Below are 19,107 nucleotides of genomic sequence, written 5' to 3'. Positions count from 1 at the left end.
CATTGAGGCTGGCGTTAGTTCTAGCCGTGTAGCGCGGATTTAGCACGCTCTAAAATGCTGTGTGCGCTAAAAACGCTAATGCGGCTTAGTAAAAGGAGCCCTAAATCTCTTAATATACTTATTCATTCCCTTGTAATTTCTCAATTAGATTACTGTAATTCTCTCTACTAGGGTATTATACAAAAAGAAATCAGAAGGCTCCAGATAATTTTTATTGCTGTGTTTTGCAAAAAAAAAAAAAAAGTTCATATTACACCTATTCTGCAAAAAGCTCATTGGTTACCAATCTCACACAGGATCACCTTTAAAGTACTATTTCATACATTCAAGGTTAAATTCGAAAACTCTTCAGCATTCATTGATAGACTGCATCAACACCTCCTTGCTATCTCATTTTCTGTTTCAAGTTTTATTAAGGTTTGTTGTACATGCATTGTCAAATACTTCAATGCGTAAAACAAGTGATATGTTTACTGAAAATGAATAAATAATTTTTTTAAATGTTAAAAAGAACAGTCCCAAGAACAGAACCCCAAGGCGCAAAAACTTAGATTTTAATTAGACCTAAGCATAGGTCGCAAACTTCTATTCCTTCTTTCCTATGCTTGTTTTTGCTTTTATATCTTTTTTTGTGTTACCCACCGGATGTGTTTTTCCTTAAATGTTTCTTCTCTTTCTTTAAAGATTGTAGTTCACCCCCCTTACCTTCTATACCAGTTATTTATTCGTACGTATATACTTGTATTTAATTGTATAAAACTGTTTTGTTTTGTCCCCTATTTTTTGTGGATTTCCTAAAAAAAGTATTGAAGGCGATGCAAATAGCACAGAATGCAGGTGCAAGAGTGATTGGAGGTATTCCTTGGTATGAACATGTCACTCCTTTATTGGTTAAGTTAAATTTGTTTCTGATTTCATGGCGAGTTCAGTTCAAGATCTTAGTGTTGGTGTTTAAGTTAATGCTAGATTTTATCACACATATGAGCCTACTCGGTCATTCCGCTCAGAATCACAGCACTTGCTGGAGGTGCCTTTTTTGCGGTCTATTACCAAAGTGGCTATTCATTTTAGGATTTTTAGTGTGGTAAGGCCACAAATGTGGAATTCCCTGCCTGATAATATTTGTCAGATCCCAGTGTATTTACCTGTTCGCAAGACTTTAAAAGCACATCTTTTTCTGAAAGCTTTTATTCCCACTTAAGAAAGGATGAGGGTTGATAATTTGTGCATTAATGGTTTGTTTTAATTTGCCAAAAGTATTTTGTCACCGTTTTACTCTAATTTTTACTACCTGGTTTGATATGTATCTGTCGTTTTATTACGTTTTATGTGTACATTGTAACCCTCATAGATTGGTAAGATATTCAGGGTAAAAGTTTTTTGAACAAATAAAATCCCATCTACCAGTCAGAAGTTCATGGAAATAGAGGCTCATGCTTTTGTACATTTCTTGGAACAGAAATTATAGCAATTCATATGATCTTAGCCAATGGGTGTGCAGGTTACAGTTTAGGAGTAAGAAGTTTTGATATACTGTACATAAAGCGTGCTTATTGGGTTTCTGGTGAACAGTTGATGGCCATGTTGTTGCATAAAAGGCTTAAATCATTGAAAATCTCAAGATTTGAAGTTTGTATGTGGGTTTGTTCTTAAAATGTGCCATCAGGTTTATTAATATTTTTTAAATTCTAAAAATGTTTTATATTATCAATAGAGAAGCATAGAAGTCTTTGGTCAGCTCTGTAGTAATAGTACCAGTTTGTTATTTCTGTGCAACTATAATGTTCTAGACTCTTCAGCTCTCCCTTGGAGGTTTCGGGTGATATGACTTTGGCCATTGATTTCTATTTTTAGCTTAAAATCTATTCTTGGTTTACAGTCAAATGCTTTCTCACACAAGCAGAGGTCACAGAGTGGATAAATTTTCAATCAATTGATCACAGTCTATTTTTGATTATTGCTGTTGTGGCAGAGTTCTTGAAGTTTCTTTATGTATTTTTTTTTTTAATAGTAAACAGGATATGGAAGTGTTCTAATTAGAAACGTAACAGAAAGTTCTAGAAATGTTTTAACAGCTATTATAAACGTTCTTTTGCAGACACTGAATCCAAAATGGAATGAAGAATTTTATTTTCGAGTAAGTATTTTTCCTTTCTTTATAGCGAATTGTTAGTAGTTTGGCTCTGAGGCTTTTTTTTTGCTACAGGGAAGGGAGAGATTGCTAGCAAAAGGATATGAGATTGGGGTAGAGTTATCTGTGATAATTTTGTAAGGGACTTCCAAGTCTAGAATAGTGTTTTATTGCTCATAAAGGCTCTTGAAAGCATTGGTGGGACTATATGTAATTTGATAAATGGTGTTCAAAATTCAGCACTGGGGAAAAAAAATCTGTGCTAAGCGTGATCCTATAAAGAGCACATGCCCTTTGTAGACTCTCACTTAATGCCAAGTCCTGTGCCCAGCTCAAGGTGTTAGAAGTACACTTGCTGGTGTCCAAGTACATGCTGGTGTCCAAGTTGGGCACACTGAGGCCATAGTTTATAAAAGATGCATGCAACTTTTCAGAATGTCCCTGACAAACCCATGATCTTTCCCCCTTTTGAGGGAGTGTATGGTACAGTGGTTAGAGCCATAGCCTCAGCACCCTGCGGTTGTGGGTTCAAATCCCACACTGCTTCTTGTGACCCTGGGCAAGTCACTTAATCCCCCATTGCCCTAGGTACATTAGATAGTGTGAGCCTGCCAGGACAGATAGGGAAAAATGTTTGAGTACCTGAATGACACACTCTATTACAATGATCCGGATTCAATACTTTCTTGTATATCCTTGGGCCTCAGCCCCACCACTCCACCGCTAACATATGTTAATAGGGTGAAGAATTATGTGGGTCATCATCTGCCGTGGGCAATTTTACTTTTATTTTATCAATTAAATCTTTATATATGGCATATAATACTGTCTTGTTTGTATAAGTTCTAGCAAATGTTGCTTATCAAAATAAGTCAACTACAGAACACAATGGGGACACAGAGCTCAGAACACAAAAAGAAAAGACCTTGTGGTTTCTTGGCAAAATGAAAACTGTTTCAGTAGTTCTTTTTTTTATATGCTACACAAGCAGGAATAGAAAAACTTACAAAGAATATATGTGCCCCTTCAATCTCCTCTTACGTCATGTCTGTGTACTTACGTTATGAAAATGACATAAGTGCACAGACATGGGGGTCAAAACTTCCGGGAAGATCGGGGTCTGTGATTGGGACCGGTAGGTGCTAACCAGGGCTGCAGTAGAGTGATGAACAGCAGAGTTGTCTACCATTTAATCACAAGGACCAGGCAGGGCAGGTAGCCAAGAGCTAGAGAGTCAGTCAGCAGGAAGGCCACACCAGGTTCGGAGAGAAACATGAGTCAGTTTGGTGATGCGGTCCACATCTTCCTCGAGCACGGTACCATCATCATCAAGGTCAAGGCAGCAGTTAGAGAGGTGGAACTTGCCAAAGATGCCACCTTCCGCAGCCAGCAAGTAATCTAGGGCCAGGCGATTCTGGTACATGGCAGTGCACATTTATTTATTTTTTTTAGCTTAATAAGTTGAGCACGTAGATTGGGATCCGATAACCCCAGGAGCCATCTTCGGCCCACGTAGCAGGTCCATAAGCAGCAATGATCGTTCAGCAGGCCAGTTGTCACCCCATTTTCCAATCTGTATGGGGTGGAGAGTGCTAACCGCTTTTGGCGACCCCTAGTGTCGAACACAGGGGCTCCCAGGAGTTTACCGTCAGCCAGCAGTAGCAGGAAGGAGCTGGGACGGATCATTCCTTTTTTTTTTTTTAAATCTTTATTTTCATTTTATAGTATTGACATAATATTAGTCAAAACAAGAAAATAATATAAATCAGTTCAAAGATTGAAATGAGACAATAGGTAATAATAAACATTTACAATTGAAATAAAGGAACCAAGGCAAAATTTTTCCCTTTCTCATACGGCTAAATATTAAACACAAAATAAATTTTTTACTGGTTTGTATCGTTAGACCTCAATCCATTGCTGAAATCTTAATCAAATAGTACAAAGAAAAATGAAAATGGTAGCGGGAGAGAACATAACCAAAAACCTTATACTTGAGCAGGTTGAGACTGAACTTCTCTCAAGAATTTAAGTTTGCTCTTTAGCAGAAATAAATTTTGTCAACTGCTGAGGTTCAAAGAAAATAAATCTGTTCCCTTGATAGGTCATTATTCATTTACAGGGGAATCTGAGTACAAATGTCGCACCTAACTGCAGAACCCTTGGTCTCAAAATAAGAAATTGTTTTCTTCTCTTTTGGGTCATTCGTGACACGTCTGGATACATTCTCACTATTTTAGTCATAAATGGAACATCTTTTAAACTTGAAAAACAATTTAAGCATCCATTCCCTGTCAGCATCTATAGCAAATTGTACAAATAGCGTAGCAGTTGCCGGTATCTCTTCACCTGACCTCTCCAGGAAATTTGTCAAATCCAAACTATCAGCGGACAAATTCTGCTGGTTTGGTTTTTGAACAAATGCTCTAGTTGGTAAATAATAAATTTTAGTGAGAGGCGGATAGGAGGTTTCAGAAACTTTCAAATATTTTTTAAATGTATCCTGCGCTGAAATAAGTGGTAATTTTGGGAAGTTAATAATCCGAAGATTACTTCTTCTAGTCATATTTTCCAACATTTCCACCTTAAAATTAAGGTTTCCACTGTCTTTTACCCAGACCGAAGCCTGGGACTCCACTGTTTTTAATCTAGTTTCATATCCATCCACTTTATTTTCAACGCTGGATATCCTATTTTTCATTTCCAAATTTTCAGACACAACAGAGGTATAGTAAGTTGCTGCATTTGAGTTCCCAAAGAGATTTGCAAACTAGATATTGCTTCCCAAATTGTCTCCATATTGAAAACCTTGGGCCTCTGCATTGGTGTCAGTTCAGCACCCAGAACCTCTGGTGAAAAAGTACCTGGAAGTTAATATCAGGAAATCCTGAGGAAGTATCTGTCCCAGCTCCTCCGAATGCACAGATAATAGTGGCTTCACTCCTCCTCCTACTGAGCCGACTTCCGAACTCAGCAAGCCTGGAGAGCAAACACCCTGCTGCATTTCCTCCACCGTCGACTGGCCAGACGCCCCCGAGCAACTCGGAGGACTTTGATCTTCAGTCAATCGGACAAACGCCCCCGGGCGACTCGGAGGACTCCGCTCTTCCGGGGTCAGAGATGTTGCCTCGAGGGAGAGCTTCGACGCTTCAGCCAGCGTGTCTCTCCCAGCCGAGAAAGCCTCCGGCTGTGTTGGCGTCCCTCGCTGAAGAAAGGCGTCCATCGGGCCCGCTGCTGCTGGTAAGGATTCGTCAGGGAAAATCCGAAGCTTGGATTTTTGTTTCACCATTTCTCCACTTTAGAAAAAGAAACAGCAGTCAGGGAACATCCGTGGCGTCTAGCTCCAGACTCCCGCAGCCATCTTCCTTCGGGACTGATCATTCCAAGTACACTTGTACCAGTCCGGTGAGCAGGCAGCCAAGGGTAAGCAAACAGGCCACAGAGCCAATATCAACCATCAGGAGCTGGCCATTGGGCGTAGGAAGTTCCATGGAGCAGGTGCTGAAGAGGAGGTCCTGGTAAATTGAAGATGCAATAATGGAAGTCCGCAAGGCCCACAGTGGAAGTCGTGGGGTTGATGTGAAAGAGAGGTTCTGTGAAGGTAGGTCTAGCATATCCAGCTGTGTTCATGGCCACTGTTCTCCCATACCGGTCCCACCACAGACAAAACAATTGCTGACTTTAAGAGTCTGGTCTATAGATTCAGCGCCTAGTGGTGACAGGAAAAACAAAATCTACTTTCATATGTGCATAAAAACGGGGGAAACACAACAGAAAATAGCACATGAGACACATTCCCATAAAGGACAGGCTCCACCATGAGTGAAGGTTTCCTCATAGGGGTATTGCTTGAAAGGCATGAAGCTATAGAACACATAATAATGCTGCCAATTGAGGAACAGTATGAGGGGTAAGTATCATGACCGTAAGCTACTTCAAATAACATGCATGCATCACAATACAAAGACACTGGGCGAGGAGGGTAATGAGGGGGCTCTCAGCACCTGCTAAAGGCACTAGGTGGGGGTTGCGATAAACCACAAGCTGCCAGTTACACTCAAACACTTTTAAACAATTCTGGTCCAAGAAATTAAAAGGTCAGGATGTGGCGTTGCAGTCTCTTTAAACTGGTAAGGTGCATACTCAGAGAGAAAGGTGTCTGCACAGACAGGGAGGGACACACCAGCTTGAAAGGAGTTCAGGGATCATCATCCAGCAGCTGAAGCCCAGGGAGGTGAGTCAAAGGAGGACATTAACTTGGTATAAGTACGGAAATGAGAGACATTATGGAGATACACAATGTTCATAAGAGGACAGGCTGATAAGTTTGTGTGGGTTGCACACAACTAGTAAGGCATTCAAGAGAGACCATAAGGATATACTCAGTGTAGGGCACAAAAAACCCCATTATGCCAGAAATGTGTGAATTGATCATATCCATTGAGCACCATGGAATAAACACTGTATAAAACCTTTGTCTTAATAATATAACCCCTAACTAAGCAGTGCTCAGGCCATGGAATACAAGAACTAAAAAAGATTGTGCAATTTAGTTAGGAAAAAACAAAAATGCAAAAATGGGGATAAAAAATCCACCAAAAATGGCCAATGGTATGTCTTCTGGGGGTACCCCAAAAACCAAACAGACAACACAGAAAGTACATGACACAAACAAACAGAGAGCTCCAGCGGGCCTTAAACTGTCTTTCATCTGTCAAGGAGTCAGGGCAGAACTTAAATCTGCAAATAAACACAGTTATACAAAAGGAAGAAGGAAAACAACATCATAGAACCAGACATATATGTGTGCACACATTAGCAAAGTAAATTTCCTGAGAACACATGGCACAACAATCAATAATCAGAAAAGGCATTATCAACTGGTCTAGAGTCTAACGTCTGTAAGAGAAAACAAAAAATGGAGTCAATGGGCTCCATTGCCAGGCATAGGGCATGTCGTCAGTCAAGTCACACAGTCAGAGGAGAGAATGCAATCAGGGACACAACTTGCTAGTCTGTGCTTCAATCTACAGAAAGAAGCAGATCTGACTAGGTAAAGCAAGATACAGGATGAGATACAGAGAGGTAGTTTGAAGTATTACAGTGTCAATGCTAAGAGGCAAAAGAAACATTGTAAATCTTAGAATACAAGGTCATTTCAAGGTCACTTGAGGCACAACTTTTTCTTCCTTGTTATTTTGTTTTGGTTCAGCAAAAAATTATTTGTGCCAAAACTGGTCCAAGATAGCTATGCATGTATACCAACTGACTGCTAAGAGAGAGAAGAAACATTTCAAATCATCATCATAAGGAAACGCAGACTTACTGGAAAGAAAAAAGTGATAGGGGAAATGCCCCTTGCCAGATACCAGTGGTAAATCGGCTGCCAATAATCGGCATCTTCCAGACCTGTGAAAGAGACTTGTACAGAGTACTGTAAAACAAAAAAAAAAGTGAAACACTACAACAAGGATAATGCAGATCCACTGGTCTTAACAGAATAAATTATTAAATTACACTTTCCACTAGAACATATGAAGGCGCTTTATACATTTCCCAAAGAGCTTACCTAAACAAAAATAACTGAGAACTTTGCGCACACCCGCCTATTCCAACTAGAATCAAACACATGACACATATCCTGTTTATCAACGTACGCTATCCTGTCTGCAACATTCGGCAACAATCATGCTTCCTTGCTTCACCCAACAGAAAATATGTGCCCCTTCACAAGTCACGTTAAAGACTAAAGTAAACTTTAAGCCATGTGTTCAGCCACTTAACCTTAACAGCTGGTATAACCCAGGAAGAATTGACCCGACATGTTTCGCACAACATGCTTTCTCAAGGGTCCCCCTTGGCCAGTAATGTCATCCGACTTACAATCAATCTCTTAGCAAGCAAGATGGATAGTGTTCCGGAATACATCATATTTAATTGCTATGAGTACTTGAATGTACATCACTTAGGTTATAAGTGGTATATAAATGCAAAAAAATAAATAATAAAGTGCTGATAGTTAGCTACCTTTCCCTACAGAATAGTGCACAACCAGCCTGTTCAATGATTGGGTCCCCTCTCCTTGCCGCACCCTGGCTCTACATCAAGCACGCCCTTTTCCCAACCCTTTTTCTTTCTAGCCTTCCTTATTTTCTGCAGAGCGAGGTCTCATACTCTGGGGCCAGCCTTCTTTAATAATCTAGCTGGCATCTTTTTTGATTCCCTTTTTCCCCTCCCCCCTGTTTTCAGTTCTCGCTTCCTTTTGCTCCCTTCATTGGTGTTTCTCCTGATTGCCTCTCCATTTTCTATTCTCCCTGCTTTCTTCACCACTCATCCTCCTCTTACCCTCTTTTCATCTTTTATTCTCTTAATCCAGCATTCTGTACCCCCATTTTCTCCTATGTGTTGTCTTTCTCCATGCTCTTCCTAATAATTTCTGTTCTCCTTTCCCCATCCTTATTGTTCATCCCTGCTTCCTTTCTTCTTTTGTTGTCCCTCCACAGTTCCACGGTTGCTTCCCTCTGCCTCAATTCAATTGCCTTCTCTTCTTCCCCTCCCTCTGCCTCAATTCAATTGCCTTCTCTTCTTCCCCTTGCCATACTTCTCTTTCCTTCCTGAGTTCCTTCACCTGTAACCATCCTTTTCTGCCCCAGTTCAGCTTATTCCAAAATCCTCTCTATTCCTCCCTCCCCCAGTTCTGTTCCCTGTGCTCTAGCTACTCTGCAATTGTTTCTTGTGCTTCTTTCTCTTGCTTCTCTCCCGTCGCACTGTCCACCGTTTCATTAACACTCCAAGACTTCTGAGGATTGCAAAAACCTCACAGCTTTCAGAATTCTGGCCCCAAATGAAGTTGACACACTGTTAAAACATCGCTTCTGCTGCCAGCCTAAATGTAGGGAGGGACAGTTAAGAGGGCTGTTTAGTCTCTTGTTCCATATCAAGGGGACAAGTGTTACATCTGCATCCCTACTGAAATTGGGGGCACGAGGCTTTAGCCATTGGTTCAAAATCAGGAATGTCTGATGACCTTAATTGATATAAGGGTATAAATCTAGAAGACCAGATAAAAGTTGAAGGAGAAACCACATAAAAACAAGCAAACTGCATGTAAAGCATGAAACTGCATGTAAAGCATGAAAAGCATATGTTTAACTTTTAGAATTTATGCCATTATATTGCAGCTTTTAAAAATATATCGGGAGGAATTAACAAGTGACAGGTCTGTGCACCTGTTAGTGCTGTCTTCTGCACTTTATATGTAAATCTGTTGATCTCGAGGCTGTTATATTTTGGAAGAAAAAGGGGCGGTGGTGGGGAGCCACATATTGTCAACTACTTACCCCCATCCCTGCCCTGCCACTGAAATCACTTTTGCAAGCTTGGGCTTTTTATGATTTGTATTCAGTTTTTTTACGTGGTAAGGTTTGCCAGATCTGTGCATAATAAGTTACAAACTTTTAACAATTACATGACTGAGTGAGATTGTATAGATATTAGTGTTGCCAGTCTATTTAGTCTCTTTTCTAATGAGATTAACCTTTTAATTGGCAGATGGTAAAACCGGCTGCTTTACATAATTTGATGTTGAACGAGAGCAACCGTGTCAAGTAACAGGCATTTGGAGATGCAGATCTCCCATAAGAGCCATAGAAGACACATGTTTCTGAGCAACAATGCCAAATAAAGGGTTAATAATATATTTCACCTCTTAGTTTGCTGTGTGCACTGTTTGGATGCTGCAGAGTATACATGTATTTTTGTTAAGAAACAGATTGGATTTGAACCTGTTTAGTTTGAGTAATCTTAAATCCTTAAGAGCTGCCTTGGCACTAATTACTTGCTCAGGCCTTTTCCATTCCAGTAGCATGACTTGATAATTTGCAAACTATTCAGTACTAGTTCACGAGTTTCTAGCATATTGCATGGATGGATATGACATTTCCTATTTATTCTTAAAGGAGAAATTAAATAAATATGTTTTAGAAAGTGGTTGCAGCAGAACTATTGCAATAAAAGCAGAATATATATTTGTAAAATTTTGGCATGGAAATTTCTTGCTTTATCTTTGGGCTTTTACTTTAGTTGAATCCCTTATGTCCATGGTCTACCTATTGCACCATCTTTCAGTCACAGAATAGGGCTTCCTCAGTAAGAGGGCATAGAGAATGGCACAGGGACCAAATATTCTCCATCCCCCTTGGGATATCTCTATTCCTGTCCCTGCGCGCTCTGCCTCTGCCCCATTCCTTCAAGCTCCGTTCTCATCTGCACAAGCCTTGACCACTTTAAAATCATAAGTGTTCGAGGTTTGTCCCTGTGTCATTCTCTAAGTGGGGGGTATGTTCACGCACTCGCGTAGTCTGTCCAGTAGGTGTTACTGTTGTTCAGTGGGAGAGACTCCCTGTATCCATAGGCTGCTTTTGCTACCTCCCTGACATCCGTAGCCCTAACTGGCCTGATGAGCAGAATCTGATAGAGGAATTAACCTGGTTCACCCTGCTGCATCAATAATAATTTAAAAAAAACTATTCTCCTCCTTTACTAATGCGTAGCGCGGATTTTATCAGCGGCAGTAACTGATCTGACGCTGGCACAAAAACCCCGCGCTACACGTTAGTAAAGGAGGGGGTATATTAGCAAGGAAGAGTTACTGCTCTTTATGGGTTTTGATAAGGTTTTAACAGAATGAATGATATCCTTTTAAGTTTGACTAGGTTATGAAGCTTTTGAAACTGGAAAGGAAATTCCATTTGATCACAGATATTGATGTGTTGAGTTGTGCTAGACTTATTTTGATTGCTGGCATGGCAGACATTTTTCCTGTAGATACTAGGGGTAGTTTGGATTCCTTCCAAAAATCCTATGACGAGACAAGGAAATTTTAATTCTAAACACAGAGCATCAAAACAAACTGGTCCAGAAGCATATATTAAACAAAGAAACAGTTGTGAGAAAACTAATTAGGGAGCTGTAAGCTATCATTAATACTTCTAAAACAAACAACTTGCTTAATTGCAAGCCAAAATAATTTTTAGTAAGTAGTGAAATAGAGCAACATTTCTTGCCGATATGTGCTATATTCTTCAGGGACTTATGAAAGATGTAATTAGTACATATTCTGCACCTTTAAATCTTTACTTGAATAAGAGAATTTTAATCCTCCTGAATTCTCACAATACTCTGAGAATGTGACATTCGTTTGTTTTGTTTGAAAGGTGTTTATTTTGGAATGAGAAGAATCCCTTATTCAGTTACATTTACTCTGGATTCCGTACGTGTGGTGATCAATCCATTCCCGTGAACTGGTCTTGTAGAAGTGAGAATACTTACAGCCTTGAGCACCTCCCATATGGATGCGGAGCCCAGATCATCCTCCAGTTTTTCTTCTGCAAGTGAACTGTGCAGAGGTGTTTCTGAACTGCTGTGCTTAAATGTTTTTTATTTCTTGTGTTCAAAGTTCATTTTTCTGAGGGTTTGGTGCCCTGAGACCCCCATTCTTTGGGATTCTTTTCCTGGGAAAGAACACAGGTTCCGCTAAACCAGACTGCACCTCTGAAGTCTTCGAGTGGACCTGGAGGGCCAGCCTGTCTGGGAGCCACCTCACCCCCTGAATTTCTCAGTGGTCTGAGAAATGCAGGCCATGGGCATCCTGTGTAAGAAACCTCAGGGTATCAGGGTGCCAACTTCATATTAACCCACTACGTTGCACTTCAAGGTCCTTGGAAGTGGAGGTTGATGTCGGTCAGGCTGGCAACCTGAGAATTCCTTGGTTTGGAGAGTCTCAGGAAGTATCTGAGGCGGAAAGTCCTTTCCACCTTTTCTGCATTGAAAAAGCTGCAGGCAAACACCAACAGAGAACGGTGAGTACAGCCCCGTTGATTCCTATATTTAGGCCTGTATGGGTTGGCCCCCAAATACCTATCAGAATCTTTCATCTATGCTGCTCTTCCTTAGCTGCATTCCTCAGGACACCGGGACTTGTCTGTCTCCTCAAAAAAAAGAGATCAAAGTGCAAACAATGAGGGCAGGGGTGTTTTCTTGTGTTGGTCCTGAGGCATGCAACAAGCTTCCACAGTATATGCGACAACAAGGGGATCTAATGGAATTTAAAAAAAATTGCTAAAGCATCATCTTTTTTATGCGATGAAGTATGGTTGAAGGTACAATGCTGGATTGGCGTAGTGTGTCTGATTCTTTGGGCTTTGCTGTATGGGACATTATTTTATGTTTAGTATGTTGTTGTTTGATCTATTTTGCTGTTTGTACGTTTGTATGGTGAAATTTATTATATATGTTAATCTGTGATTCGCTTTGTATAAGGCAAACAATAAATAAACAATACAAATACAAAACAAAACCCCTCGGTTTGCTCCCAATCAACTGGGATGGACTCTTCAGGGGTTAAGGACACGAATTAATGTAAAATTTGTGCCAAATTACCGACAGAAGAGTGTCCTTAAACCGTGTGTTGGAGCACACGTGAGGGAGAGGCAGGAGCCTCATTCTCATCCTCCAGGGCTGGTGAACCACTATGAGCCCCTGACATGGGTAGAAAATACCCGGGTCTCTCTTCTTATGATGAAGTGAAGCGGAGACACGTGGCATCTGGGGACCCTGCAAGAGCCCAGCCGGAGGACTTGCATGATTCATTTACTTCTCCTGCACTAAGCTTCTCCCTGTAATTCATTAATATTATGTGAAGAGCCTTTCTGACATGTCCAGGCCAGATGGCGCAGCCTACAGGTGTTCAGCCATCGACCCAGGGAGCATATTCTCCTCCGGTGTCTGCTTCTTGAATACTCAAGCTGTCTCTTGGCCCCAGTGACCTTTCGGGTCAGATTTTATGCCTTCTGACTTGACCTTGGATGACTTAACATAGTAACATAATAGATGACGGCAGATAAAGACCCGAATGATCCATCCAGTCTGCCCAACCTAATTCAATTTAAATTTTTTTAATTTTTTCTATTTCTAGGCAAGAATCCAAAGCTCTACCTGGTACTGTGCTTGGGTTCCAACTGCTGAAATCTCCATCCAAACCCACTCCAACCCATTTACACTCTCCCAGCCATTGAAGCCCTCCCCAGCCCATCCTCCACCAAACGGCCATATGCAGACACAGACCATGCAAGTCTGCCCAGTACTGGCCTTAGTTCAATTTTTAATATTATTTTCTTATTCTAGATCCTCTGTGTTCATCCCACGCTTCTTTGAACTCAGTCACAGTTTTAATGTCCACCACCTCTCTCGGGAGCGCATTCCAGGCATCCACTACGCTCTCTGTAAAGTAAAATTTCCTAACATTGCCTTTGAATCTACCACTCCTCAACCTCAAATTATATCCTCTGGTTTTACCATTTTCCTTTCTCTGGTAAAGATTATGTTCTACGATAATACCCTTCAAGTATTTAAACATCTGAATCATATCTCCCCTGTCTCGCCTTTCCTCTAGGATATACATATTCAGGGCTTCCAGTCTATTCTCATACGTCTTCTGGCGCAAGCCTCCTATCATTTTTGTTGCCCTCCTCTGCACCGCTTCAAGTCTTCTTACGTCCTTCGCCAGATACGGTCTCCAAAACTGAACACAATACTCCAAGTGGGGCCTTACCAATGACCTGTACAGGGGCATCAACACCTTCTTCCTTCTACTGGCTACGCCTCTCTTTATACAGCCCAGCATCCTTCTGGCAGCAGCCACTGCCTTGTCACACTGATTTTTCGCCTTTAGATCTTAGGACACTATCACCCCAAGGTCCCTCTCCCCGTCTGTGCATATCAGCTTCTCTCTTCCTAGCATATACGGTTCCTTCCTATTATTAATCCCCAAATGCATTACTCTGCATTTCTTTGCATTGAATTTTAGTTGCCATGCATTAGACCATTCCTCTAACTTTTGCAGATCCTTTTTCATATTTTCCCCTTGGTATCATCTGCAAAAAGGCACACTTTTCCTTCAAATCCTTCAGCAATGTCACTCACAAACATATTGAACAGGATCGGCCCCAGCACCGAACTCTGAGGGACTCCACTATTCACCTTTCCTTCCTCCGAGCGACTTCCATTAACCACCACCCTCTGGCGTCTGTCCAACAGCCAGTTTCTAACCCAGTTCACCACTTTGGGTCCTAACTTCAGCCCTTCAAGTTTGTTCAACAGCCTCCTATGAGGAACTGTATCAAAGGCTTTGCTGAAATCTAAGTAAATTACATCTAGCATATGTCCTCGATCCAGCTCTCTGGTCTCCCAATCAAAAAATTTAATCAGGTTCGTTTGGCACGATTTACCTTTTGTAAAGCCATGTTGCCTCAGATCCTGTAAACCATTAGATTCAAGGAAGTACATTATCCTTTCTTTCAGCAACACTTCCATTATTTTTCCAACAACTGAAGTGAGGCTTCATCCCTGTAACCACTTTTATGAATAGGGACCACATCCGCTCTCTTCCAATCCCCAGGAATCACTCCTATCTCTAGAGATTTGTTGAACAAGTCTTTAATAGGACTCGCCAGAACCTTTCTGAGCTCCCTTAGTATCCTGGGATGGATCCCGTCTGGTCCCATCACTTTGTCCACCTTAATTTTTTCAAGTTGCTCATAAACACTCTCCTCCGTGAACGGCGCAGAATCTACTCCATTTTCTCGTGTAACTTTGCCAGACAATCTCGGTCCTTCTCCGGGATTTTCTTCTGTGAACACAGAACAGAAGTATTTGTTTAGCGCATTTGCTTTTTCCTCATCACTCTCCACATATCGGTTCCCAGCATCTTTTAGTTTAGCAATTCCATTTTTCATCTTCCTCCTTTCACTAATATATCTGAAAAAATTTTTGTCTCCCTTTTTTACATTTTTAGCCATTTGTTCTTCCACCTGTGCTTTTGCCAGATGAATCTCTCCTTGTTCAGGCTCAGCAGCTGAGAGACCTCTCCCTAGCTCCTGACCAGGGGGACAATCTTCGTATCTGCTGCTTTTTCAAATTGGTCTCTGTCCACTATTTTATTTTTGATGCAGTTTTGGAATTGAAGCTGGAAGCATAGCCTTCCACTTCCCACTGCATGGGCATGAGTGGTTTTAATGACAAGACCTCTTTCTTTCCGGCGCATCCAGATATTACTACCCTGGTCATGAAGCAGTGGGAGACCCTGGAAGTGTCCTTACGGGTGGCTAAAGCCATGGCTAAGCTGTATCCCATGGCTCCTGAATTCCAGCAGCTCTGACCAACTAAAGGTAGATTCAGCAGTCACTCAGGTTACCAGGTATACTACTCTCCTGAGTGAAGGCAACATTAAGCTGAAGGATGCTTAAGATCACAGGGTGGACATGATCCTTGAGAAATAATTTGAAGCTCTTGCTCTGGGGATCAAGACTGCTGCCACCGCTTCTTTTGCTCCACGGACCTGCCACGCCAGACTGTGCTGCATTCCTTCAGTGAATGAGGACGCCTGCCCCCATCTTGTACAGGAAGGGGTAGATTATGTGGCGGATGCTCTCTAAGACCTTATCAGGATCATGAGCAAGGTGTTGGCTTATGCAGTCTTGTCTTGAGAATTCTCTGGTAGTGGGCAGGGGACTCAGCACCCAAGGCTACCTTGAGCGGGCTGCCCTTTAAGAGATAGATACTTTATGGTAAGGATCTTGATGACTTTATGGCCAATGTGGCAGATCGGCAAACTAAGTCACTGCTGGAGAATAGGCCTTGCTGACAACTGGCGGAAGTAGAAGTAATTTTCATCCCTCATGTCGTTCTCGGCACTACTTCCAGGTCCCTCTGCTCAGAGGCCCCTCCAAGGTTTCAGCAGCTCAAGGTGCCAGCAGACTGCTGGATATTGCCTCAACCCACCTTCAAAAAAGACCCAATGATGCCAGGCTGCCGACCCTGCTCTTACATGTTGGGGGGCAGTTGTCAGCATTTTGGTGGAGCGTGATAAAATTTCCTCAGACCAGTGGGTGCTAGATATCATCCAAGAGGGTCACAGGATCGAGTTTTATCTCCCTCCTATGGATTTGTTTCTTGACTCTCCTGCCGACTGGCTGGAAAAGGAGATCGAGATCCGAGCCACTCTCCAGAGATTTCTTGACATTCGGGCCATAGAACTTGTTCCCAACGATGGCTCAGGCAGATACTCAGATACTTTATCATGCCAAAGGGAAGCACAGAAGACTGGAGGCCCATTTTGGATATCAAGGCAGTAAATGTGTTTTTGAGGGTCCCTTGTTTCCATTCGGTCTTTACAGCAGTGGCTCCAAGAGAATTTCTAGCCTCGCTGGATTTCACAGAAGCATATCTGCACATTTCCATCTTTCCGGACCATAGGAGTTATTGCAGTTCCATATACTTCAGCAGCATTTCCAATTTGCGGCCCTCCTGTTCGGCCTGTCAACAGCCTCCCACGTGTTAACCATGGTTATGGTGGTAGTTGCAGCTCACCTCCGGCACATGAGGATTTAAGTCCACCCCTATCTAGATGACTGGCTAAATCAGAATCCCATCCAGACAGGAGTCAAGCTGGTGGTGTGTCAAGTAGTGGAACTGTTCTAGCGTTTGGGCTGGATTGTCAACTTCAGGAAAAGCAATCTGGACCTGACCCATAGTCTAGAGAACTCGAGCATTCCCTTTGACATGGCTTGCAGCCGAGTGTTTCTTCCCAAGCCATGCAAACAGAAGCTCCAGAGACAAGTTTTGTCCCTCTTGGAAATGCAGGCTCTGACTACTTGGCATTGCCTTCAGATACTGGGCTCCATGGCATCCACTCTGGAGGTTGTACCTGGGCCAGGGCTCATATATGACCTCTTCAGGACTCTCTTCTGTCTCGGTGGTCTCTGCAGAGACATCCTCTTCAGCTGCTGCTCCCTTAGACATAGGCTGTGAGGGTCAGCCTACACTAGTGGCTTCAGGATGCATGCTTGTCGATTGGCTTGTCTCTCCAGATCTCATACTGGATGACTTTCACGACCAATGCCAGTCTCCTTTGGCTGGGGAGCTCATTGCGTGGATTGCTCGGTTCAGGGCAAGTGGACTCCCCTTCAGAAGTAGTAGTCCATAAACCTTCTGAAACTCATAGCCATTCAACTGGCCTTAAAGGCTCTGGAAGACGTTCAGGGGGGAAAGACTATGAGTGTTCTCCAAAAATGACACAGCATTGATGTATGTGAACAGACAGGGGGGCAGAAGCCCACTTTCAGGCTCTGTCTGCGACCCATGTGGCCAGAGTGGAAAATGTTCTGGCCACTTTCTAAGTCGACGGTTTCTGGACCCAGGGGAATGATCACTTTTGCACAGGTCATTTGATCTAATTGTGCGATGCTGGGGCAGACCTGTAATGGATTTGATGGCTTCAGCCAAGAAAGCGAAGGCCAAATGCTTCTTCAGTTGAAAAGCAGAATGAGGAAGTTGGAGGTTGAACACATTGGTTCAGCTCTGGCTGCACATCAGTCTTCTTTATGTCTTCCCTCCTTGATCCATGGTAGGCCGGGTCATCTGCTGGATGCAACTCATCCAGGCCTTGGGATCTTGGTGGCTCCAGCTCAGTCTTACCGACCCTGGTATGTGGACCTGGTATGCCTTCAGCAGGACAAGGGTCTCAGGCTGCCTCTTCATTGTAGTCTTCTCAGTTAGGGGCTAGTCCAGGGGTGGGCAATTCTGGTCCTCGAGGGCCAGAATCCAGTCGGGTTTTCAGGATTTCCCTAATGAACATGCATTGAAAGCAGTATGTGCAAATAGATCTCATGCATATACATTGGGGAAATCCTGAAAACCCGACTGGATTCTGGCTCATTGAGGACCAGAGTTGCCCACCCCTGGGCTAGACCCCTTGGAGAATCTACAGTGCTTTGGTCTTACAGCATGGCTTTTGAGCGTTAGTTCGCAAGAGCTATTCCAACATGGTTATTGCTTCTTTGGATTATAAAGCTCTCTACCCTGGCAGCTTACACAAAGGCCTGGCGGGCTTTTCAGCAATGGTGTGCATTTTGGCTTTCCTTCAGGCTGGGCTGGAAAAAGGCCTGGTTGTGGCTTCCCTCAAGGTGCAGGTGGCTGGTCTTTCTTGCTTCCTGACACAAGATCGTAAATCTTCACTGATGGCTCATCCTGATGTGACCAGATTCCTCCAGGGAGCTCTCTGGTTGAGGCCTCCACTGCAGCGTCCCATTCTGACCTGTAACCTTAATGATCTGAAGGGGCACGCTAAAGCTCCATATGAGCCCCTCTAGGATGCTTACCTATTGGACCTCACAGTTAAGACTGTGTTTCTGATGGTGATTGTTTCAGCATAGCAAATCTTAGAACTGCAGGTGCTTTCCTGTAGAGAGCCTTTTCTCAGAATCACAGATGAAGGCGTCACTCTCCATGCTGTGCCCTCCTTTTTTCAAAAGTGGTGTCAGATTTCCACGTCAACCAGGAGGTTTGTCTGCCTGCTTTTCAATCCAAAGGGTCTGACAAATGGAATAATGTGTTGGAAGAAGCTGGACATCCACAGGGTTTTACTCCAGTACTTGGAAAAGACAAATGGCTTTCACCTATCTGACTATCTGTTCATGCTTTCTAGCTACTCCGTGCTTGGCAAGCCAGTATCTAAGGCCTCTATTGCTCAATGTCTTCACATGGCTATCTCTTATACGTCCAATAAAAGCAGAACGCTTCAACGGTCTGTCAATTCTTCATACATCCCCAATCGTTATGACTTAGTGATGTCTTTATATATTTTTTCAGTATAATTTATACTTTTTATACTCTTTATACTTTTTATAAAAAAAAATTTCTTTTTACGTTTTTCCGTGCATATATCTTAAAAATATGTTAAATTTAAAGAACTTATCTTCGTTCCATTATGGGTGATAGTAGTGATTAACTTGTGTTCCTGCATTCAAGTCAACGCTCCCCTCTGCCAACGCGTTTCGCTGATCTTTATCAAGACTGGGGGCACTGCATAGTTGTAACGTCCTAGTTGTGCTGTCAAGCGGCATCCAAAAAATGGCTGC

The 19,107-nt window shown here is 42.5% G+C and overlaps 1 protein-coding gene across 4 annotated transcripts in view; it reads left to right on the top strand.

Moving 5' to 3' along the window:
- NEDD4L (NEDD4 like E3 ubiquitin protein ligase) overlaps positions 1-19,107 on the top strand; it is a 656,466-nt gene that overhangs the window by 287,655 nt on the left and 349,704 nt on the right. For all 4 annotated transcript variants that reach the window (XM_033933707.1, XM_033933724.1, XM_033933698.1 and 1 more), the window contains one exon: positions 2,099-2,137. In XM_033933707.1, coding sequence (XP_033789598.1) covers positions 2,099-2,137 — 39 coding nt within the window. The remainder of the gene's footprint in view (positions 1-2,098; positions 2,138-19,107) is intronic.

The sequence above is a fragment of the Geotrypetes seraphini genome, chromosome 1 (assembly GCF_902459505.1).
Source record: "Geotrypetes seraphini chromosome 1, aGeoSer1.1, whole genome shotgun sequence".
Taxonomy (NCBI): domain Eukaryota; kingdom Metazoa; phylum Chordata; class Amphibia; order Gymnophiona; family Dermophiidae; genus Geotrypetes; species Geotrypetes seraphini.
This window is presented reverse-complemented; position numbering and strand designations above follow the sequence as displayed.